Source organism: Protomyctophum bolini, assembly GCF_963924005.1.
Source record: "Protomyctophum bolini genome assembly, chromosome: 8".
Lineage (NCBI taxonomy): Eukaryota > Metazoa > Chordata > Actinopteri > Myctophiformes > Myctophidae > Protomyctophum > Protomyctophum bolini.
The window spans coordinates 18,637,495-18,662,257 of NC_137869.1; the positions used below are offsets into that span (position 1 = coordinate 18,637,495).

General features: G+C 42.1%; 2 protein-coding genes across 3 annotated transcripts in view; one reads left to right on the forward strand and one right to left on the reverse strand.

Annotated features, from left to right (window-relative positions):
* Nucleotides 1–1,596: 1,596 nt before the first annotated feature.
* Nucleotides 1,597–3,429, forward strand: LOC308320133 (inosine-uridine preferring nucleoside hydrolase-like; the record flags this gene model as incomplete). The annotated part of the gene is made up of 5 exons (XM_080770452.1): nt 1,597–1,779; nt 2,066–2,254; nt 2,364–2,475; nt 2,834–2,970; nt 3,064–3,429. 5 exons carry the CDS (start codon nt 1,597–1,599, stop codon nt 3,427–3,429), a joined length of 987 nt encoding a protein of 328 aa, XP_080626578.1.
* Nucleotides 3,430–3,868: 439 nt separating this feature from the next.
* Nucleotides 3,869–24,763, reverse strand: part of tmem131 (transmembrane protein 131) — a 31,603-nt gene continuing 10,708 nt past the window's right edge. The window contains exons 6-41 of one of the 2 annotated variants that reach the window (XM_080770903.1): nt 24,199–24,315; nt 23,967–24,089; nt 23,263–23,343; nt 23,024–23,174; nt 22,828–22,884; nt 22,664–22,725; nt 22,372–22,480; nt 21,340–21,448; nt 20,570–20,723; nt 20,292–20,462; nt 19,943–20,053; nt 19,602–19,736; nt 19,400–19,504; nt 19,219–19,305; nt 18,516–18,668; nt 18,339–18,414; nt 18,111–18,225; nt 17,816–17,954; nt 17,542–17,651; nt 17,351–17,423; nt 16,827–16,978; nt 15,763–15,905; nt 14,707–14,893; nt 11,357–11,542; nt 9,431–9,586; nt 8,449–8,909; nt 8,081–8,265; nt 7,805–7,935; nt 7,599–7,717; nt 7,370–7,522; nt 7,038–7,194; nt 6,707–6,822; nt 6,278–6,359; nt 6,081–6,184; nt 5,155–5,306; nt 3,869–4,880 (exon numbers count right to left, since the gene is read on the reverse strand). In XM_080770903.1, coding sequence (XP_080627029.1) covers nt 4,611–4,880; nt 5,155–5,306; nt 6,081–6,184; nt 6,278–6,359; nt 6,707–6,822; nt 7,038–7,194; nt 7,370–7,522; nt 7,599–7,717; nt 7,805–7,935; nt 8,081–8,265; nt 8,449–8,909; nt 9,431–9,586; nt 11,357–11,542; nt 14,707–14,893; nt 15,763–15,905; nt 16,827–16,978; nt 17,351–17,423; nt 17,542–17,651; nt 17,816–17,954; nt 18,111–18,225; nt 18,339–18,414; nt 18,516–18,668; nt 19,219–19,305; nt 19,400–19,504; nt 19,602–19,736; nt 19,943–20,053; nt 20,292–20,462; nt 20,570–20,723; nt 21,340–21,448; nt 22,372–22,480; nt 22,664–22,725; nt 22,828–22,884; nt 23,024–23,174; nt 23,263–23,343; nt 23,967–24,089; nt 24,199–24,315 — 4,992 coding nt within the window. In that variant the 3' untranslated portion in view covers nt 3,869–4,610. Of the gene's footprint in view, nt 4,881–5,154; nt 5,307–6,080; nt 6,185–6,277; nt 6,360–6,706; nt 6,826–7,037; nt 7,195–7,369; nt 7,523–7,598; nt 7,718–7,804; nt 7,936–8,080; nt 8,266–8,448; nt 8,910–9,430; nt 9,587–11,356; nt 11,543–14,706; nt 14,894–15,762; nt 15,906–16,826; nt 16,979–17,350; nt 17,424–17,541; nt 17,652–17,815; nt 17,955–18,110; nt 18,226–18,338; nt 18,415–18,515; nt 18,669–19,218; nt 19,306–19,399; nt 19,505–19,601; nt 19,737–19,942; nt 20,054–20,291; nt 20,463–20,569; nt 20,724–21,339; nt 21,449–22,371; nt 22,481–22,663; nt 22,726–22,827; nt 22,885–23,023; nt 23,175–23,262; nt 23,344–23,966; nt 24,090–24,198; nt 24,316–24,763 lie in introns of both variants that reach the window. The other variant, XM_080770902.1, reaches the window with a different exon arrangement.

Here is a 24,763-nt window from a genome sequence, read left to right on the forward strand (position 1 = left end):
CGGTTCATTTCCTGGGCCACTCGTCGTTCTGAAAGGGGGAGGGACTGCGACGCTCTATAGCAGTGATTCTTAACCATTTAAATTTCAAGGACCCGTCCCCAGTTTGACATGCATTAGGCTATTGAGCCCCATTTAATGGCATTTCTATCTCTGGGACCCCAATTTATATTGTAAAATCAATGTTAACTTAATTAGTTTACATAGAAGTCAGTCAATTGGGTTTGTGGGAAATCCCCCTTTAACGTGAGCAGAGATTAATGCTGTTGTCCACCATGTAGTTTACCTCCTGTGCTGTTGGACTCCAAATGCAAGAAAAAGTTTGCATCGTTGAAGCTCGGACTGTTGCTGTGTCAATGGGACTCCATAATACAGAGCTGTCGAGGACTAAATAAGAGTTAGTAGTTAAGTATATTGAAAGTGTTAATCAAATGCACAAGACAACTCGCTGGTGATCACATATTGATCACAGTGTCAGTGAATTTGATGCTGCGTTCACGGGCAGAAAGATAGTGTGGAATCTGGAATTCCATAATTCTAAATATTTCATGTTCTTCTTGGGTGATCTTGTTTATTCAACAGCCAGGTCTGACTAGCTGGCGCTTGGCTGGCTTAATTATGCAAGTCAGTTTGTCTCCAAGGCCTGTCTTTGTTCTACTGATATTCAAGTCCCTCCTGGGGACAGGGTTTGTTTATACTCCTGAGTCTCTTCCTGGGGCTTGTATGAGAAAGGAGTTATGAAGGACTGTATATGGAAAGTGTATGCATATTTCTGTCGACACCTATATACTAGTATACTCATGTAAAATGCTTAATGATCAGTATTCAGTAGGGCCTTGGGCGTGAGCCTTTTGTGTGGAGCATGTTGGCCATTCTGGCTGGCGTGAGCCTTAACCTGTGCTGTGCTGTAGGCCTACTCTGAAATAAACAACAACATCGGAACATCTCATCTGCCAGCGTCGTGCCGTGTCACAACTTTCTCCGGCTCTCCCAGTTAACAGTATTATAGAGTGTACAATGGTAGAAACCAGATACCACAATAGTCAACATTAATTTTGGTGCATGACCGCTTAGTCCCTCCCCTTTGCAACCTATTACAGGTGATTTTTTGTAACCCCCCTTCCAATACCCCCCCCCCCACCTATACAATAAACGAGCCCGCCGAGGTTTCTACCAATCACTGTCACTGTGTCACTGTTGCAACACAAAACTTCAGAAGACCCAGAAGAGGTAAGTGAGAACTTTAGGTGATGTTATGACTAATTAGATTCTTGTGAGAATTTCTGTCACTTCGCATGATGTCATATTTCCTAAAGATAGCCCCCCTTGTGGCTACTGATCACGAAGACAACGTTACTTATTACTTGATACGTTGTTAGCAGATTCATATTCATTTGTTCCAACCCAACTTCCTTGGGAAACTTTGTGACAGCTGCTGAAGTTTGGGACTAACAACCTAGGCCTATGTAGGCTGCAGGCAAAATATACAACATTTCAGATCTGCTTGTAAGTAGCATGTGATAAACTAGGGGTCATTTGGAATCTGCCTTGATGAATCTGTTTAACTTTGTTTGGTAATCTGTATTTTAACAGAATACCATGGCAAATAAGTTGGTAATCATTGACACAGACTGTGGCATCGATGATGCCCAGGCTATAATGATGGCACTGGCAGCGCCTGACGTTCAGGTCCTGGGAATTACCTGCTGTTTTGGGAACGCATCAGTGGAGAATGTTTGCCAAAATGTCTTGATGGTGCTCTCCATCTGTGAACGTGGGCAGGTAAACTCTCTAAACTTCATATGGATTACCTGTAATTACATAAATATACAAAAATTAAAATTATTCAAAAACTCCTTCCCCTGGGGTAATGCCTCATTCCCTACTTGGACTGCACAATCCATCCATTGTGTCCTGCTGAGAAAAAAAGTAAATTAATGTAATCATGTAAAACCATAAATGATCAGATATGTCACTTTATATGCTATTTTCTACTTTGTGTAAACACTACTCTTTCTATGAACCAGTACTTGGAAAGACTGTACGAATCAGGCACCCATTTCCATAGATCCCAGTGTTCCAGGGCTCTGTTGGTCCTCTTGTTGGGGCCAATAAAGAATTAAGTGACCTTGACCATTTTGGAAGTGACGGGCTGGGGGGTGTGATTGAAGACAGAGATCCTCTGTGGAAGGAGCAGATCCAGAGAGAGAATGCGGTCAATGCAATGATCAGACTGGTATCTGAGAACCACAAACAGGTGCTACATCTTTTCTGCATTCTTGTGACATGAATGAACATACAAGTTGTACATGTGAATGTTGTTGTAACTCTTATACCACTTCATTCATCTCCCATGCCTTCTACAGGTGTCCCTGGTAGCCCTCGGGCCACTCACAAATCTTGCTCTTGCTGTCAGACTGGATCCACTGTTTCCTGAGAAGCTCAAGGATCTCTTCATAATGGGTGGCAACATGGAGGGTAGGCTGCAGCTATTGAGAATTAACTATAACTATTCCATTGAGTACTTTTTCGATTCATGGAATAGAGTTTTTAAGAATCTTTTGTACATTTCTATATTAACGGATAGGTGTGCTTTTTTATATTTTTATAATTTAATAATATAATTGACTATATAATTGACTTACAACAATGTCATGTAAAAATACTGAAAGTAGACACATTTTTTTAAGACTTAACTTTTGTCCTAAATAATTAATTGACCGAATAGTTTGATTAACTGTTGGCCCATAAGGGTATAACTGCATCACAGTGTTCAGGGAAGGCAGTTAGGTACATTATGTTATATCATATTACATCATAATCATTTTCTTTGTAGGAAAAGGCAACGAGACATTATGTGGAGAGTTCAACTTTGTAATGGATCCGGAGTCTGCTTACATTGTGCTGGAAGAATTTCTCTGCCCCACACATCTTGCATCTTGGGAATATTCCTGCAGGAATCCATTGACATGGGTAACATTGCCTGTGAACAGTGAACAACATCTCACTTGGAAAATAAACACTGTACTCATCTTTTTTTAAATACTCTTGATTCCCATTGTATAGGAATTCTTTGAAGAACTGACAAATCAAGACACACCTGCAGCACGTTTCATGAAGAAGATCACATCGAAATGTTGGGCCTACTCAAAGTTAGCTTTGATGAATAAGAGAGATGTATACTTCGGACCTGGCTTTGTCTCCTATGATTCGTACGCAATGGCGGCCTTCATCGACAGCAGCGTGGTAACACAGAGTATTGATTGTGCTGTCCGCGTGGAGCTGCAGGGAACAATGTGCCGTGGTATGATGGCCCTAGATCAGATGAATCTATTGAAGAAGACTCACCGCGTTTGTGTTATGAATACATGTGATCTTGCCAAGTTCAGTCGGTTATTCATGAACGCCTTCAAGCTACCTCTTAACAATTAACATTTTGTGAACTAGGGATGGGACATTATATCGATATCACGATATGAGACTATAGATATCGTGTGAGATTTTGGATATGGTATTCGTGATACGGATTTTGTGTTTTCTTTTCCTGGTTTTGATCATTTTTAGTTCCATTTTATACATTCAAAGATGATAAAAAAACAAAACATATACCAGTATGTTTTTTTTATCATCATCATCACCCAGACCTATTGTGATTGTGAACCAACAAATGGTAGATGGTAAATGCATAGATTTAATTACATAATTAAAAATCAGACCAGTCTGAAGCGAGTGGTGCAACAGCACCCCCTATTGGTACTCTAAACATCGGGACAGGTTGGGACATTGCTGTTCCTGCACCACTCAAAAAAAGGGACTAATAGCTCTCGGTTTGGTACAAATGTAACGTGTACAATGACACCAATGAAAACTGTTCACTTTGAAATCCATCTTTTTATTTAAATTTGCAGACAAATGGAGGTAATGTACACAAACCCAAACCTCTAATTTGCCACGCATTATTTGACCGCTTGACCGAATTAAAATTGATTGCAACACAAGATTGTTTTATTTATTGAAAAGCCCAATTTAAAAACGGTGAGTGTCGTTATCAATGAAGCTGTTGAATTGGCCGTGGATGTTCTCGGGGCAGAGGTCATTTCAGGGTCAGAAAGATCCCTGCTGTCAAATGACACCCTAATGAAGACGTGAAGATGAGGCGTGGAACCCATTTTTAGAATACAGCAATGCCAGAAAGAATGAAAATTAAAACAATCCTCAAAAACAGAACATACATGGCTTAACACAAGAAGCTTGTTCCAACAGAGTAATACTGAGCTTCAGAATAGGCCAGTTGTGCTGTGCCACATGCCAAACTTAGAGAAAGAATGCAGCATAACCAATTGCTTGGGACTTCTAAAATAGAGCAAAATGCCTTCCATACTATGAAGATTTATCTTTAATTTATGGGTAGCCGCTAAAATGAAAGTAAGTTTGCCATTTCCTTGCCCTGAATAAAAACAAAGTTGGAGGTTGGTAACCTAAAGAAACGGGCTACCGTATATACGGTATGTTATATAATATAAATGTGACATTGGTTTCAGGCAGGAGTCAGTTTAAAAATGCTTTGCTTTAGCGTACAAATTACATGTTTCTAGTAAATTCAAGTTGTGTCTTCAGTTGCCGTTGTCAGAAGGGTTGGGCCAGGGCTCAGAGCTCCGTCGACACAGGGTAGGACGCCACATGTTCCAGGGATTGTAGAATCCCCGACTCATCTCTGTAGGAGCCGGGGTGGGCGGAGCCGGGCTGCCGACCAGATCGCTGAGAGTTGTGGAGTTGGTAGATGGAGTGAAAGAGTGCAAGGCAGAGTCCCCACTCGTGGACCAAATGGAGCTGCCGAAGGGTGTGGTGGTGGACCACGGACTGCGGGCGTTTCCTAAGATTGACTGCACCATAAAACAGAAGATTTTAGAATGCAGTGGTTCTCAAACATTTTCATGTCAGGAATCCCAAAATGTATAAATCAATATATTTCAAGGATTATTATTCTTTCTTTCAAAAACTTTTTAAAGCTTACAATTCATCACAATGTATAAAAGCCAAAGTATTAAATTGTGTTAAAGTCAATAAACTGTTCCAAGGACCCTTGGGGGATACCAGACCCCACTCTGAGAAGTGTTTTTACATGATCTGCGTTCACAGTGGGAGTGGGAGTCTCACCGTGGTTGGGGCTGTTGATGAGCCAGCACTAGTCGGCCAGGAGTGAAGAGAGTCGTTGCTTGGGATGTCCCAGATGGAAGAGGACACAGCATTCAAATCATGCCAGCTCTGCTGTGGCTCAGAAGTTTTTGGAAAGTTCATTCCACTGAAAACTGAAACAAATCAACCCAAATTAGACAGTTTACACACAATGCAGCCGCGGTCACCGTTTCTATACCATATGGTATAGAAAGTGAAAAAATAATCCCAATAGCACTACTGTGGCGATCTGCGCCTTTAAGCAGTAGCGCTACGTCACACATTCCCACGCTCTCACAGAAGTTTTGTGCATGAAGCAAGTAAAGTAAACTCACTGTCAAGTGGACTTTCCTAACGGGGATGCTGATCGGGTCTTAACTTCCCCACCATCCATCCCAAGGGGTCCACGTAAATGCTGACCGCGCCGCTGATGATGAACTGGCGTTACCGGACGTTGTAGAGCACAGGAAAGCACTGACAGGCGAGAGGGAAATCGCCGCTCCTCTGGACGAGAAGAAACGATCCCAGTCCTTCACTCGAGTTGATACGGCCACTGGATTAATACTAATAAGACGGACTGTATTCACGGACCAGGCGTAGGCCACTGTGGACGGCAGGTATAGCAGCAGGTAGCACAACGCTTGGCTTCACACACTATCTGACAGGCCGCTTTCACACTACCTGCCCGGCTCCTTTGCTTCATTCACGAAACTTCTGTGAGAGCGTGGGAACGTGTGACGTAACGGTACTGCTTAAAGGCGCAGATCGCCACACTACATCTACAAGCTCACATGTCACGATGAAACATATTGTGAGCTTTTAGATCAGCTATTTTCACTATTTTGGAAATAGAGGTCAAGAGGTTAATTATTGTTCTTAATAATTTAGATTAGAACCATGTTGCTTACCTCCTGTCAGATTGAAAGAATTATTGGGTCCAAATGCAGAGAAAGAGTTTGCAGCACTGAAGCTGGGACTGTTGGCTGTGTCAATGGGACTCCATAATCCAGAGCTGTCGAGGTATGAAAAGAAATAAGAGTTCAGGCTAGATAGTGAAGTACAATGACTTATGGAGTTACTCCAATTTGTCCAGAGTTGCAATTACCTGTCAGAGCTGTCACTTTCCACTGATGTCATGTGTGAAAGGATCTTCCCTTGGGTTTCACTTTTACCTGGACCAGTGCCACCTGATAACAAACCAAAGCAACAGGTCCACATTTACAACATTATTCATTTATACCCAGCCCACACAGGGATACAAGATGATTTTTATGCTCATACAAGTACAGTATGTGCAGCAAAATGCCAAACTGTATTAAAAATTCCAACATAGAATAAAAACAAGGTATAATACAAGGTAAACAAAAGGTGCAATACTAGGGTACACGTAGAGTTATGTCAACATGACATATTTTCTATAACTCCACTGATGGTCAACATATCCCATGTGGACCATCATCAGGTCAGTCCTCCTCCTCCTCCTACTTCAGGGCAAGTGAATACACCCAACACACGTTATGAAGTATGAACTCACCTGGGCTTCTGTCATAACCAGCTGCAACAGCAGCAAATGTGGGATTTCCATATTTGCCAGGGAGTGAAGTGGCTATGGAGGACTTATTCCCAGGAGCCTTCTTCAGGTTTCCCTCACTACCAAAAAGAAGAACAGAGAATTATTCATTCACATTATAGTACACTACTACTACACATAGGGGTGCAACAGTTAATCAAACGTATTGGTTTAATCGATCATATAAGTGGTTAATTGATTTGTTGATATACTAAATATATATAATATTATTAAAATATATTTTAACAATAACAATTTATAAAGTAATCTATAAAATCTATAGTATGTTTGTTACCTGTTGTTAGTGTTGAGGACACTACTGTAGGAGCTTCGGGGCACTAAGCTAGGGGAAGTGGGCGGCGGCGGGGAGCAGGTCCTGGATGAAATGGGTCTCTTCAGAAAGGGGTCTGCATTCATCGTCTGCAGGGAGATCTGCTGAAGACTGTCAGCTTCTGTATATGTGGAGAGCAGAAGAGAGACAACAGTTGATCTCAAATACGTCATGTAATTGCTTTTTAGCTAACTTTTTGGCATCTATTGTATTATGTATGATTTTTCATTTGGTCTTCAACCAAAAGGTTTATCCAAAGGGGAAGAAGGGCGATAGATTCCGACGATGTGACTCACGGTTGCTGCCTTTGGGGAGAGGAAGATCCCATTCTGGAGAAGCCAAATCCTTCTCGCCCTCAGAGCTGCTGCTGTGACCCGGCTCAGGGACAGAGCCGTTAGACAGCGACTTGACGAGCAGAGAGGGGCGGCAATCGTCCAGTTTCACAGCCACTTCATGAAAAGAAACAAATGTTAGACTCCACTGTAGTAATAATACAAATAATCCAGTTCCAGTGAATGAACTTACATCTCTGTTTCTGCAGGGACCGCGTCTTTGGGACGCTGGTGACAGGGTGAAGCACTTTAGATGTGAAACTCTTGCGTTGTTTATTTTCCAGGGGTGTGACATATGGTAGTTCCAGTGAACTGTGAACAAAGATTTGTATTCAATGTTCAGTGTCAATGTTAAGTGGATTTAAAAGTGAACAATAGAAGAAATTTTAATTCACAAACCTGGACTTCTCTACTTGGCTCTCTTTCTTTGTTGGTGTTTGTTTCTTGTTTTTTGGCTTGATGAGGAAATTCTGAGTTTCCTCTTTCCCCTTTTCTGCGGCTGATGTCCGTCCCTTCTTTTTAGCAGGTTCCTAGTCAAGGAAAAAAGGAAAGGTTCACACACATGAATCCTTGCGTACCTAGTATGGGGCGAACAACGAACATTCAGCATAAACTGCAGATTCACAAGCTTACAAGCTATGAGTACATACTACATACGTATGTGTATGTGCATACCTCTTTGAGGCTAGCCTCTACATCTGGATTGGAGGTCTCTGTGGTGGTTGAGGAGCTGTCATCGTTGTCAGCCAAGGGGTCTTTCAGTTCATCTCCCTGAGGCTTAACCTTAGTTTTTTTCTCCTTTTCCTCTTTCTTCCTTTGGGCTTTTGTTTTACCCCGCAACTTCCCTTTAGACTCCAACACTGTGAGCAAAGTAAGTATATATTATAACATCATATTTATCCCAATCTGCTTAAAACAAATCCTTCCCCCTTTTCTTAACCACCACAGGCAGAACTAGAACTCGTGACAGGTAAGAAAGGGCCCCACCCTAGTGGTCACTAGAATAATAATAATAATGAATTACTATAAATGTGAATGAATACCTTTGTTTTGTATCATTTGACAGTTCTGCTCCTGTAAAGCGCCCAGAGTAGGAAGCTCTGGGCGGTCGAGGTCATTGTCCATGGCCCCTAGTAAGTGTGTGAAGTCTGCGTCCTCAGGACAGAGACCTCTGTGAGACAATGCTGACCCAGCTAAGCTTTGACTCTGGAGGTCCAGGAGGACCACTGCCTGCTGCTGCTGTGGCTGCTTGGAGTTCCGAGTCTTACGATTGGTTAGCTGGCATGCAGCCTGAGGGCCCTCTTGGCCTGTGCTGGTACTGCCTTTGGTCAGCTGATGAGATGAAGCAGCTTGCATAGACGAGCGACCAAAACCTACTCCTCTGGACCTCTGGCTCTCCGGGTCAGATAAGGCCCTCCCTTGCCGGCCCCCGACCCGGGACGCCCCACTGCCGGACCCGTAGAAACACCTGGAGTTCTGCTGTGAGTCACTGTAATCATTCAAGCTGAAAATGAAATGTGTGAGTAAATACATGGCCCTTATAAAATATCAGATCAAAATATCTATGATACATAGCTATAAATCATATCAAACGAGATTGATAAAAAAACGTTAAGAAACAGCACTAGCATGTAAAAAAAACAAACAAAGCATGACAAAGCTACGCTGTGTGCTGTCCAGCTCACAGGATAAACATGTCTGCATTGGAGCTATCATGAAGAATAGAGAAGAGACTAAAAGCACCGCTAGCAGCCCCTAGTGGCCGCACTGCTCCTTAGTATCAAAGTGGTTGAAAATTTAAAAAAATCCGGTGTGTGGGGACCTTAACTATTGATTATTTTCATATCAAATCTACAAACTGAACAACACATTGAGCTTGTAGATTGGCAATCTTTACATAAAATAATTTAGGAAGGTTTTCACCTATAAAAGACAACATGCAGAAAATTATTAATCGATTATTTTATAAAATTATCAGTTATTTTTTTAATAATTGATTAAGACATTGCCCCGTCCTTAACTTACTTGGCATCACTGTGAATTTGTGCTATATCCCTGAAATCAAAGGGCCTCCCGGTCTCCAAGCTGGAATTGGATTCCACAGACAGGCGTCTCCTGAAAGGCTCCCAGATGCCCTGAGCCTCGAGGTAGGCTGTGACGATGACCAGCAGGAACATGGAGCTAGAGACAGGTAGACAAGGTAGGCTGTGACTATGACCAGCAGGAACATGGAGCTAAAGACAGGAAGGTAGGCTGTGACTATGACCAGCAGGAACATGGAGCTAGAGACAGGTAGACAAGGTAGGCTGTGACTATGACCAGCAGGAACATGGAGCTAGAGACAGGAAGGTAGGCTGTGACTATGACCAGCAGGAACATGGAGCTAGAGACAGAACAAGGTAGGCTGTGACTATGACCAGCAGGAACATGGAGCTAGAGACAGGAAGGTAGGCTGTGACTATGACCAGCAGGAACATGGAGCTAGAGACAGGAAGGTAGGCTGTGACTATGACCAGCAGGAACATGGAGCTAGAGACAGGAAGGTAGGCTGTGACTATGACCAGCAGGAACATGGAGCTAGAGACAGAACAAGGTAGGCTGTGACTATGACCAGCAGGAACATGGAGCTAGAGACAGGAAGGTAGGCTGTGACTATGACCAGCAGGAACATGGAGCTAGAGACAGAACAAGGTAGGCTGTGACTATGACCAGCAGGAACATGGAGCTAGAGACAGAACAAGGTAGGCTGTGACTATGACCAGCAGGAACATGGAGCTAGAGACAGAACAAGGTAGGCTGTGACTATGACCAGCAGGAACATGGAGCTAAAGACAGGAAGGTAGGCTGTGACTATGACCAGCAGGAACATGGAGCTAAAGACAGGTAGACAAGGTAGGCTGTGACTATGACCAGCAGGAACATGGAGCTAAAGACAGGTAGACAAGGTAGGCTGTGACTATGACCAGCAGGAACATGGAGCTAAAGACAGGAGGCACATGAATATGAAATCCTTCAAGGGATACAATCATGATTTTCAACATCTATATATTGTCGCCGTCGGGCAGAAACCTTGTATCCCTCATCTGTTATTTATTTCATAAATGAATGCCCTATTTTATACGTCATCATATGACCGTGTCTTGCAAAAGCAGCAAAATTAGACATATATACAAGAAAATATCTTGAACCATTTTGAACATTTTCACCTAATGGCATGCCCAAAATAGGGATCCCAGGTTGAAGGTGGTTAAGTCTGTCAGTGGCTTTTAAATATTGAACCAATACAAATAATTACCAGGAACTTGTGACTAATTAATACTTACATTGGAGCACAGTTTATTTATTCCATTGCCTGAAAAGTAACGGTTTCCACCAAACAGCAACAATCTATTAGTCGTAGGGCTGACATTCCATTAGTAGCCATAAAACAGAGCATTGCTCTTTCTGTCTCTGTAATGAAGCTGTGCTTGGTGTTCGTGAGTGACATTGTCCTTGTTTGCCGTTACGACTTGATTTCAGAAAATATTAATCAGTTTGATGTTATAGCAAACACTGAAAAAGCCATAAACAGACAGGTCTTTTCTCTGCCAATATGGATTATATTGTAAATATCGTTGTTTCTATAAACAGAAGAGCACAAAGAGAATTGTTTATTTTGGAGTGCCTATTGACATGAGTTTAGGGTCAAATTAGGTGGTAAAATCTAAATGTCATAATACCCAACATAATGTTAGTAAATTAAATTACTGAGGAATATGTGCTATCAAACAAAGAGGTGCATACGTTGGTTAGACATACCAACAGAACTACAGTCATTTATCAACAAAACTGTCATCTGCATTCACAGCTCAGGTTTTCCCTTTTGCCTCCCAAGCGACATGGTGCAGAGACACACCCTAGCCAGAAGGTGTCACTGTTGGAGAAGGCTGTACGGTGACGTGTGACACTAACCTCATGAGTAGAGACACTATGATGTAGATCTCCAGCTCCCAGCTGGGTCTGGGCAGGGTCTCTGTGCACGCAGCCAACATGTGGTACGGCAGGGAGGCGTTGAGAACAAACACAAACTCGGAGCCACCACACGTCACCAGCTTCAGCTCCCGGATGATACGAGATGATGTGAAATCAGGTGTAAACCTACAAGACATGGGGAATTTCCATGAATGTGTGCAACACAAACACCAATATCTCACTACTAAAATACTACTGAAAGGGGAAAGGGGTTCCCTGAGTTTAGATCTCGGACACAACGATATTTGGGTTACAAGGGCAAATATCGCTGAGATATCTGGGTTAATAGTATCTCGTGAGGAGCGTAGTAAATAAAGGAGACTCTTTATCTAAGGTCAGCTGAATGCTTGTCACGATGATGATGCCAGTCGGCTATATCCATACTGTATATAAAGCTCAGGGTCAGCCAGGGCCAAATATGAAGATTGTAATGTGGTTTACTGGATTAATAAGATTAGATATATTCGGATATCTCATAACAGTACTAAGTCCAAAAAAGGTTGTGTTTATATTTTTAAGTGGCGCAAACCACTTCCTTAAGTGACTATGTGTGTGGGTAGCTGGCTGGCTGCCTGGGTATGTCTGAGCACAAAAACAGAATGGTTGTTTTTCACCACCTGTGCACAACACACAAACACACACGCACATATTAACTGTATATATGGTGATTTCAGGTGTCCCAGTACAGTAGAGGGACCCCCACACGGTAACTGTCATTTCTCAACCGTTTCGGATGTGGGGCATCCGTGTGGGACCCCCACACGGAGTTGCAGCAATTACTTCACGTGGGTGTGATTTTTTAATTTCATCTATCTTCCTCTATCCTATATATTACAATTGGAGATTGTCTGACCGGACGGACTGCCAGCGGAGCTCTGGGATGCTACTGTGAACAAACTCAGTGACTCAGATCACATAACCATAAACAAACCCCATACATCCATATATAGGCAGGACCACAGCTATGTCATTCTGACTCAGACATAACCATAAAAAAACCCTTTAGTCAAAGTCAAAGTCGTACGATTTGTCACACACGATAGTGACGTTATCACAGTGAAATTTGTTCTCCGTATTTGACCCATCTCTTGGAGCGGTGAGCCACAGCCAAGGAGCCAGCCGTACCGCGCTCAGGAATCATTTGATTAGTTGATTTGATAGTGGACTCTACTATCCATAAACAAGCAGGCACACATTGTCTACTTGTGGAATCATCAACACTGCACTCATGTCAGCCAGTCTATCATGTCAGTCATCTACTGTGTGATGTCAGTACTATATGAAGTACTATGACGTCAATAGTAAGATCTAAATCATCGTCTCACCCTCTTATAACATTTCTGTGGTTAATAACACAACTTGACAAACCACAGGACACCAGTAAGACGCGCAAACGCGGGAAGCGAACGCAGCTCGTACATATTTGGGTTTTTGGGTTTTTTAAGATTTATTTTTAAGTTATTATTTTTTTAAGTTTTTAACTTAGCCATAACCATATAAGGAGTCCCCAAAGCAGCTATACGTCGTAATATGGAGTGTGTTGCATCAATCACAAACAAATCACTCAGCTCCATATATGGGCACAAAGGGGGGACACACAGACAGACATGATCTGCTAGGTCTCATAGTAAGTGCTCAGTGCGTTCGCAATCACTGCGTTCGCAATCACTGCGTTCGCAATGAGAGAATTAAATATGAACACAACATAAAACACTAGGCAGCAGGATAGCAGCAGACAGCATCATGGGGCATCTCTCAGTGGCTGCTCTGTCTGTGCTGATGGCAGGGAGAGCCTGCATGGGACTCTGCTTCACAGCCACCAGACGCAGCTCCATGCCCGTGTATGGAGGCTATACCTCCACCAATGTCTCTCTCACCACATCTAGGTCTTCGTCCCGCCTGGGACACCACTCGTCTCAAAGACGATTGTCAGTCTGATTGTAAGTAAGTGTGTCGTCAGCACTGTGTGTCTATGCTATGTGCCTATAGAGCGTCGCAGTCCCTCCCCCTTTCACGGTTACGCCGCGGACAAAGCCAACTCGGATCGTGACAAATCATGACAATGAACACAATATTTTGGGCTGATCAAATCATTAGAAAGAAGAAAATAAAGGCAGGAGACAACACTATTTGTTTTGTTTTTCTTCTTATAAATTATTTGATCGGCCCAAAACATTGTGTTCATTGTCATGATTTGTCACGATCCGAGTTGGCTTTGTCCGCGGTGTAACCGTCTTTAAATAAATACTTAAAGAAAGTCCTATGGGAGAAATGCATTGCATTTCATTTCCTGGGCCACTCGTTGTTCTGAAAGGGGGAGGGACTGCGACGCTCTATATCGGTACATGGCATCGGACAGGTCATTGCACGCGTGATATAGGCACAAAGTAGAAAATAGAAATGAGCCCCAGACAGACAATCAGAGGCAAGAACATCATCTACCACCTTGCCTCTGCATGGCAGAAGTAATTAAAATAACTCACATGCCTACAATTCTTTCATTTTGTATTAAAAGCATTTACGTTTCAAGTCATTCTGCAACATATCCATGCCAAGGGTGAAGAATACACAAAAGCTCCTTCACTTTATGTACAGTATTGTCCGTCACTAATATAGTAGCAGACCAATAATTGCTTTATACAGTAGTAACCCATTTAGGACTGAGGCAACAAGAACCCCAAAAGGGGTTACCGTCCTGAATGGTTTAAGGGCTGAGTATAAGTCACAGTGGTGAGTCGCAGCTTTACAATATTGGTGATTTGGTACTGAACCTTGAAGGAAGCATGGTAAGCTAGCTCAACCACATGGAGACACTGAGCGGAAGTATGCATTACATAAGACATCACCATAGTGCAGTAAAAGAGTAAAAACTGAGCATTGATTAAGAACGGTGACTTAACTGTTGACCAGTACAGGACTATGAGGTATCTCAATAGCCTACATAATTCTTCATGGTATGCCATGGTAGGACACAATGTAATTCAATTTTACGGTCAATTGGAGCAAAAGAGTAGTAGAGGAGATAAGAGCCTACAGAGGAGCGTTATTTCCTCAGACGTACTCACCAGAGTTGCTAAAGGTGAGTGTTAATAGAGTGGTGATGATGGAGACCACATGCACGCCTCAACTATAACCACACACAACTACACATCCACTGTTTTTGCACAACAACCACATTGTTATCCTGTCTATTTAAAAGAACGCAGAGCCAATTTAGAGCAAATAGCCACACAATTCTGCAAAATTCCACAGAAATGTGGAAGACAGACACGGCGGGTTTGTTGGCTTACAGTATGACGAGGTCCTTTGAAGCGTTTGGTTTGAGTGTAAACTCTTGACAGTTGAGAACTTTGAAGCCATATCCTTCACAAGGCTTCCCGTTGATTTCTGCTGACCGGATGTAGATCGGGAGCAGGCCCGTGTTTTCTACTTTGAATATTCTTCTGAGAGTGAAGTTCGGCTCTTTGACTTTTGTCTCTGAAAGAGAAGAGATTGAAATGTGTATTATGGTAACGCCAAGTGATAAATTTTTTCTATACATAGATGTGTACAAACCTATGCATTTGCATGTTTCTGGTCTGCCATTGACCCAAATCTGTACACTGCTGATAATGGGTTTTATGGTTTAATGTTGTTCAAAATGGTTTCACTTTTCATGTTGACCAAATGTTTAATTTATCAGTTTTGGGCTTCTTTTGATTTGGCTCAGCTAAACCCATGTGGATCCAATTGATTTAGGATATTAAAAAAATAAACACAGTATAAATTGACAATTATGAATGTTAATTCATCTTTTGTAATATTTTTTATTTTTGTCACAGTTCAGGGTCAGTGAAGTCAGGGAATATACTTGGAACCCTCCTTTTTCCCTCTACACCAAATCTCTTCACTGAAAATAGCTAGATCTGCTATTTTCCACAAAGTTAGCCTATTTTCACAAAATGTTCGCTGCATATCATGGCATGCCGAATAATAGGCTAGTGGTTTAAGGATAAGTCATAGATAAAGTTGAACAGCCAACCCACCACGAATGTATTCTATTTCAGGGTGTTGTGGAGACCAAGGTGTCTAGTTTGAGGGTGGTAAATGTATTCTATTTCAGTGTGTTGTGGAGACCAAGGTGTCTATAGTTTGAGGGTGGTAAACTGGCTCACTATAGACCAAGGTGTCTAGTTTGAGGGTGGTAAACTGGCTCACTATAGACCAAGGTGTCTAGTTTGAGGGTGGTAAACTGGCTCACTATAGGCCCACAACTACTTTTCAAGTTCCATGCAGGTGCTAATGAAATCCCCTGTTCAGTGCCTGTGACTTGACGTAGAGAAAGGCTCCGGCCCGTCTAAACTCACTCTCTGTGCAGTCTTTAAGCAGGGCTTCAGTCATCTTAAACCTCAGTGAGCTGCCTTGTCCTGGGGGCTTCCCAGCCACCTTCAGGCTCTCCGTTGTACCGTGGCCTTGTAGCACGATGGTGTCAAACACAGTCAGGTTATTCCTAAAGCAAACAGGCAAAAGTCAACACTCGGGGCTCTAAACTCTGGGCGAATCAGATTAGAGCTATTTAACCAATAGTTTAACAAACAACATGTCACATTGCACTGTGGGATTTACAGAAGTAAAGAAATAAATACAAAATATCTACATATTTACATGCCTGAGACAAGATATAAAAAGGTGTGTGAGCATATTAGCAGCAGATGTGTGCTGTGCATACATGTATAACATTAGTTAAGGTGCAGCCATATTAGTTAAGTGCTATGATGGGGTACATGGGATTAGGTGCAAAATGTCAGTGCGTTGACTGGGTCCATGAGGAAAGAGAAAAGCTAATGTCAGTTCTTTCTTTGTATATTTCAGTAGTGCCCTACCATTTCAGTTATTCTGAATCTGTTCACAACTAACCGATTCCATGCCACCATGGCGCTGTGGCACCAGTGCCAACAGAATGCACCAAAGAAGCTGCAAAGAAGACCCCGTGAACCGGAAGTAGTAATCAGCCATTTTCAGGCCACCGCCGATCACCTTGCGTCAGAAGCGCCAATATGCCAATCGGGACATCTTATTGAGCTCCTAACATGGTCACTCACCTCATATCACCTCAATCTGAGCCTCAATTCAGAGAAAAACGCAGCAAAAGATTATTATTTTTTAGATTTCGAATCGATGACGCCACACCATGGAAGCACGCGTTGCTTAGCGATGGGAAGCTAAAATACGGTAAATATAATAGTATAATTCTGGATTAAATAGAAATCTAAAAGCAGAGAATTCTCATCTTGGTTTATGCTCTATGTACGAGAATTGTCGAATCTGGCTTGCATAGATTGTGTTAAATAGTTCAATCACAATTATGTCAAAGACAATTAATCGTCAGGTACAAATTCATGATTGCCATAGCCCTACCACCCACACGTACCGGACTATGAGCAGGGACGCCACGCTGTGGTTGCTGACAGGGGTGAACCTCACACTGAGAGACTTGACCTCTCCGGGCAGGAGGAGGAGGTTATATACAAAGGGTCTCGTTGATCCCTCCACAAAGCCTGTACTGCCCTTTAGCAGGGACGTCTGACACACACAACACACACACACACACACACGTACACACACGTTACAAAAAAATATTTTAGATTGGCTATTTTCACTATTCATCAAACGGTAATTATAGTGTGTGTGTGTATGTGTGTGTGTGTGTGTGTGTGTGTGTGTGTGTGTGTGTGTGTGTGTGTGTGTGTGTGTGTGTGTGTGTGTGTGTGTGCACATGAGTGACGTGTGGGGGTCTCAACCTTTGTCAAAGGTAAGATGGGTTAGGGTTAGAAGGATTGCATTACAGGGAGACAACTTACACGTGCCAGCTCCATTACGGGCGGAGGGACCCAACCTGTGTGTCATGTATCAGTTTGAGTGAACAGCGATATTGTTTGTTCCTGTCGTACTCACTTGATTTCTGTGGACCTGGAATTCCAGGGTGTCTGTGTCAATGTTGATGTTGGACAGATTTCCAAAAGGCAGCCTGGAAGATAAAGTCACGTCAATTACACCATTCACTTTATTTATTTCCAGTGAACTTTAAAAAAATGCATTATGCATTACTACAGTAATGGTTGTTTAGGGGAGGTAGGGGGTCCTACCTATCGGCTAGTTTCCCAGAAAATACAGAGGGGTTTGGTAACAGAGCCAGGGGGAGAACCTGGACAAAGACGGGGACATCAGCAGGATTCTCCAGAACCACCTCCTCATCCTACAAAATCACAGACATCAGTCTCATCTCATTCTGAAATACACTTAAAACATATTTGCTTGTATCTGAAGCTGTGCAGTGTGTGCGTGTGCGTGTGTGTGTGCACACCCGTGCACATGTTAGAGAGAGTGTGCATGAATAAGGGGCAGACTGTTTCTACTCACAGAGGAGCCGTTTGTGTTGGTTAAGGGGAACATAATGTGTTGTGAAGACTTCACCAGTGATGGCCAAGTCAGCTGCGCCCTCACTTTAGCCTGCACATTTTTTTGAAGATCTGTGTTCACTTCAAAGATGGCTTCCATTCTATGGTATAAATAGAGAGAATCCCATGACGTTTTAAAAAAAATAGAACACCACTTGTGGAAGAAGAAGGAAAAAAGATGTAAAAGAAAGTCAAGCAACTGTAAAATGCGATAAAGCGTGCACACAGACAGTCTCCTTGGGAATCATATGACTCACTCATGGCCGGAGCGCTCTTTCAGCTCTTGCCATCGTCTGAGGAGTTTCTGGTGCAGATCGACATCAGCATCCCAGATATCCTCCTGCAATGCCAGGCCATGTGGCTTGGCCTCCACTGAGGAAGGAAACATTTTAAAATTAAAATAAGCAAAATATGTGCATGGTTGTTGATCGTTTGGAGGGACTGGAATGTCTCAATATCTAGTAGTCTAGTCAGGGGGAACACTCATTTAAGGACAAACGGCAATCCCACGTAGCAGTGGTCACCACACTGCAAGCTGGCATCAAAATAAATATTTGCTACCTGTACAAGAGAAACGATTTGGTCATAAGTAATCAATGTATACATTTTTGTGTGTAAGAACCACAGTCTCAAACCTTTGAGAGACGGGGGAGGGTGCACACCTTAGTTTTACGTCGGGGCTCCAGCTCGTCCTTGTTGTTGCGGAGTCGCTTATAGTAGAAGCGCACATCTTCAGTCAGAGAGCGGATCTGCTGGAGCCTGACTCTCTGTGTGAAAGAGCTCTGTACACTGAAGCTCTGGTGAACAATTTTCCCCTGAGGACAGAGAACACACAAGCAGGCGCGTCAAAGGTACACGTGTCTGTTAACGTGTCTACAGGGTACAGGGAAGAGCTTGTGTAGGAGAATGTTTGGTTGCCTCAGATTACATCTAACCATCTGAAAGCTGCTGGTGTGAAACCTTGCACTTATCAAAACAGAAAGAAATTAGTGGATCCTTCACCACTTTCAACCCCATATGACCTACTACACTGTTTCAATAAGTCACATAATACAATGATAAAATAACCATAATGATATCTGTGCTTATGATTCCAAGAGCAGATGTAACAAATAACAATATGCATCTATCAGTGCCATTTTGGGAACACCAAATATCCACCCTAATGGAAGCATCTGGAACACCAAATGCAAAGGTTTAAAGGTCCAAAACAATGTTATGCACTTTTGAGATAACCCTCACTTCATTGACAATTGGACAATTTTCTAGTTTTCATGTAGCACCTTTATTTGCATCAAAGTTAAAAATGTTGTGTTTAACTCTTGTACAGTGACTTTCCCGAACAGATCAGCAGATGATACTTACTGGAAATGACGGTGGTAGAATAATGGATTTGGGAGAGCTGTTTAATGTTCCCACTGCTATCAGAGCTTTTACTGGGATAGTTAATATCTGAGGGGGAGAAGGAATAGTCACAGTCACAAAAAGGGTCAACTTAATGAAGAAAAACATTCCATTCTCTGGCTGAACTTCACAGACCACCTACCTCATAGTCTGTGGTAAGGTGAACGGCTCCATCATATGTGCCCTCCAGTGCCTTGGCCACCAGAGTCACTCTGAATGCAGCGTAGTAGCCAGAGGCTAATATTACCTATATGCAAAACAAATGTATGCGTTAGTAACTTAGGTAGCTAGGTTAGTTAGGCTTGTTGTAGATACTGGTTTCTGAATGGAGAAGAAGCTCTTACTGTTTTATGATGGGAGGTTGAACTGTTGTGCAGTTCTCGGATGCGACTGAGAGCTGCTGTCCTATTGCCTTTCTCGGTTTTGAGGAGTTCCATGGACAGACTGTCTCCTGTCACCATCCATGACTTGATCTCCAGCTGAAAGAAAAGGAAGTGCTTTAGTTCAGAAGAGATACGGATAGTTGTGCGAGTCGATATTCACATCCAGGTTGCTTTCCTTGACTGTACGGAGCAGAGACGAAATGTTTTTATAATCATCATGGGGGCCCGCCCACACTGTCCCTTCAATTGTCAACTGGCAGTAGGCTTATCTGTAGTGTGTAGTGTCTGTGCTCCACCCTCACCTCTATGGGATTACTGTTGATCACCACTAATGTGATGCTGCTGGTGTCTGTAGCACTGCGCACTCCAAAGTCCAGCATGTTCTCCCGCAGACTGGGGGACAGGACCAGGGTCTATTCATAGCAGAAACAAACATTTCAAACAAGCATTCAAAAATAACATGTAGACAGACACCTTAGACACACAAATTAACATCCCGACATCTCCTAAAACTCAATTTGTGCAAAAGAAATTACCAAAATAAGTAAAACGGATAACCTTTGATGTACAAAATAACATCATAATATACTACTATAGGGTATGGAATGTCTTTAATGCACATGTCACATGATGTTCTTTCCCAGTGCTAACCTCTAAGAAGCCTGTGTAAGCCCGGACTGGCAGGTGGAACTTTGAGGCGTTTGTGATGAGCAGGATATTGCCGTCTATGTGAATGGAGGGCCGAACCGGCCGGAAAAGGAGGGAGAAGATGTATCGCGACTCGTGTGGTGGTATGAGGATGGGGGCACTGAAGTTCTGCACCTGAAACAAAATCACAAACATCTGTGAAAGATCTGACATCTATACGTACGTTCAGAAAGTATGTTTATTTCAGCTTGACCCCATGAACCCCATGCTGCAGCACTCACGTTAAACATGGTCTTGGCCTCTTCGGGCAGAGAGACATTGTGGATTCTAATAGCGAAGTTGAAGGTGTTGGTGAGGAAGATGGGTCTGTCCACAGGGTCTACGGGACTGTCTCTGATGTGGAACAGGGTGGCTGTGTGGTCGAAGCCCAGGTAGCTAACATGAGGAGAGAGACCACATCAATGTCAGGCACTATGACGCAGATATGTGAAATACTGCATTCATAACTGAAGTCTCTCTGTTGAGCTGCGTCCAGTTTGTGGTACTAAAACCCATTAGTGAGTTCTCTATGGGTTCCATTTCCATTGCTTTTTATTACCGTATGGGCTTTGATTTATGCAGAAAATAAGCTCTGTAGTTTTACGAAGCCTAAGAGAGTTTCACATTTTGTTCTAGACTATGACATAATTTATCACATCCGTTAATATTACGGACCCAGACTAGGAGTCACCAGAAAAAGACAAGACACAGAACAGTACAGGGAAATGTCCTAACAATTAATAATTCATTTAGAAGGGCCCGTTGTAGGCCTGTGTTCTTCTCTTACTTTAATATTAATTGTGTGTGGTTCAGAAATTGTACAAAAGTTGATTTCTGGAGATCGTCTCGTTGGGAAAAAAGTGTGAATGTCATAAGCCTTTGCTATACAGCCAGCTTACTTTCCTAATTTATGCAAAACCCATGGCATAGATAGATTCCGGGTCATCCCTGTTCTCCCAGTCATTAACACATTGTCCCTATACTGTTATTAATATTAAACATGTATACTTACCCTTCTAAAACCTCTGCTTGATAGGGGATTTCAAGTTTAGAGTAACTTTTTTCTTTTGCTTTTACTGTTATTTTTCCAGAAAACTGATATGGTCTTCTTGCTTTTGAAGCTGAAACAAGAAGAGTGAAAAGATTAGAAACACAAGTACAGTGCAGGAAGACACAAGAGCTCTACAAGAAGAAACACAATCACATGAACCATAGCGTCTCTATTCTGGGCATGTCATAATAGGTGAACATTCAGCAAAAGAACATATCTGCAAAGAATTTTGGTGTAGGGGGGAAAAGACCAATTTCGGGTCCTGGCCTCTGGGGGACCCTGGTCAGCACACAGTTAGTCAATAATGCATTGCTGGCTAATAACCTTCGATCACATTTGAGGGCCCATTTGGGATTTTGTGAGGGAAAAAAGCACTACATCTGACCTGAGATGAACATTTTGCATGTACAGCCAGTGTGACTCTAGTTTGCTCTTACGGTTGTCAAAACATTCATACAGAGTCAATTGTGCACACGAGTTGTTGTAAGAGTTGTTATAAAATGGGAAATTTGGAGTCAGGCTGATTCAGGTTTTTAGGCAACACTTCTCAAGCAGAATACTGCTGTGCCAACTGAGCATAATATTTTAACTAACACATAATCTAGAAATGGTCACTGCTAAATTGTGGTCACTGCTAAATTTAGCAATGCATTAGCATTTATTGTCCTAGAGGTCACTCACACAGTGAGACAGTGATAGTGTTTCATGTTGAACCGTGCAATGTAGGACACTTTGTAATTGTATATGTCTCATAATATTCTCTATAGTTAACAGGTGAGTCTTTAAGTGGACAAGAAGCAATGCAGAAGAGGTCAAACTCAATAGCATCGTTATGAATTTGAGTATATTCCTTGTCTAATGTTATTTTCTAGCAACCGTTTTAAACAAATTGACAAAAGACAGATTCTAAGAAACAGTTTTTATCTCATGGTTAAGTATTTGGTAGTACTAGTATTACATCAATAACACTGAAAGGCTTGATAAAGAACTTACCATCAAAACTAATACTTGCAACTTTGGTATATCTACTTTCACCAGCTTTTAGCGTTATCGCCTTAAAATCTATCGTGACCGCTTCATTTGATGGGGTCGTCCGTACACTCTGGAAAGCATAAACACAAACTCTTTATTCACTGGTAGGTGGTTGAGTTTGGAAAGCATAAAACACAAACTCTTTATTCACTGGTAGGTGGTTGAGTTTGGAAAGCATAAAACACAAACTCTTTATTCACTGGTAGGTGGTTGAGTTTGCTTATATGAACTGAAGAAGCTCCGGAACACTCACTGTGATGGGAACGTCTTTTGTTCCCGAGTTTAAAAGATGTAAATTTAACTGCTTTGGTCGATCTGGTTATAAACAGAAAGAGAGAGAGGGAGATAAATTGTCGAGAATAAGAAAAACTCATGACTCTTTTTCCAAAATGCCATACGCATTGCTGTATTCCATACCTTGTGACCGAAGCGTACCAAAGTCGAGCATCTCTGTTGATGAATATATGCCAGGGGCTGTATAGAGGGAGCAAGTAGACAAAACAAGAAGAGTTAAGTTTTATACAACTTATTGTATTGCCACCAAAATGTAGGTGGTGAAGTGAATTACTGGATGGAGGAGAATTTGATAGTGTAGTAGGATGAGGCGACAGACCTGAAGTGACCTCCACTTCAACAGGGAGGATGATGAACTGGTCCTCATCGGGGGCACTGGTTTTAATCCTGATGAAAGCTGTGTGGTTGTCTACATCTCTGGATGAGAAGCTGGCTCTCATCACCCCCTTTGTCTCAAATGGGGGGATTTCCTGCAAAGGCAAAATCAGCAGGGTTGAACTGACTCAATTCTCACAGCTGTGCCATGAAGTAGATGTCTTTTTGTAAACTGAAACTAACCCATAATTTGCCAGTGCCTCCTTGTTGACCTGTGGGCAGCTCTAGATGTAAATCCCCACCACTAGAATACATCTCCACAACCTGGCAGTAAGAAGAAAAGAAGAAAGTTAAGAAAACATATTGTTGGTGTCGGGTTGAAAACTTGCATTTCCAGAACCATTATATTTTTTCAGGAAATGGAAAAAAGAACCTGTGTAATTCTAACTTTAAGGGTTAATTGAAAATTAAAAGGGAGTGGTTGCACCACTCAAAAAGTCGTCAAAAGTCATGATACTTTTCATTGGTTAAACAATAAATATTTATAAAACTCACAGACAGACGTAACCACTTTCAACCTCACGATTTTGGGAATGTCATTACAGGCTAAATATTTCAAATATTTTAAAACATTTTCAAATAGAAAGAAAATGCAGAAAAACAGGTAAAGAATAGCAGGTCTACAAGCTCAAACACATTCACACTTGTACATCAGCTATTTCCACTACTATTGTGCGACACTGTCATATGACAAAGTATAAAATAGGGCCTTCATTTAATGAAGAAAAAAAAACAAGACAATGAAATATGGACATAGACACGTATGCCCAACAGTGACGACATGAAACATTCACCTGGCGTAAATCTATTTTCACAGACTTTAATCAAACGAGCTCAAGATTGATGACCAGTGACATCGAGTGCTGTTGTTGTTGATGGCTGTTTACCTGCAGAGGCTCGCTGTGTGGGTTGTGAATGTTTATTAAAGGGGAGAAGCTGCTGTTTACTGGGACCCTGGCCCCTATGAAGGGCCGTAGTCTGTAAGGGTTCGGGATGCCAACCCCAAAAACCTGCAGGGCAGAGAAGGGAACACGATAGTAGCGCACCAGTCACATGTTGCTGGCACTACACATTTAACACAAGACAGGAGACTCAGGAAGATAATGTTTTGGCATCTACCTGGTATGTAAACAGTCCATGATGCGACGTATTAATAAATAAAGTATTTTCTACATTCCCCACTACGCGGCCGAGAAACACAACATCAAATGACGTGTTTCCCCCAGGTGGAATGATCTGTTGGAAGAAAAGAGACAAAAATGCATAGTGTTTTTTTTCCTGTATTGTAAAGCGTCCATGGGTTTCTTGAAAGGTGCTATATACATTCAAGTTATTATTATTATTACATCATACCAGACAGAAGGAATTTTCTCACACACACACACACACACACACACACACACAATAAATAAATAAATAAATAAATGTCAAAAGTCAAAACAAGGCTTTGTAAAAAAAAAAAGGCTTCAAAGTTCCAATACTCGTATAGGCTCAATAATAATTGAAATCTTGTAATGTAACACACCACACTACACTATGCAACAGCATGATCTCCCAGGCCTGAGACCAAGTGTGTTCAAGTGATCACTATGATTTAAGACATTGGCCTATTTTTAACACAAGTGTAATAACCCAGGAGGAAATCCAAATTTGGAGTGCTCCTTAAGTGAACAACCCGAGTGGG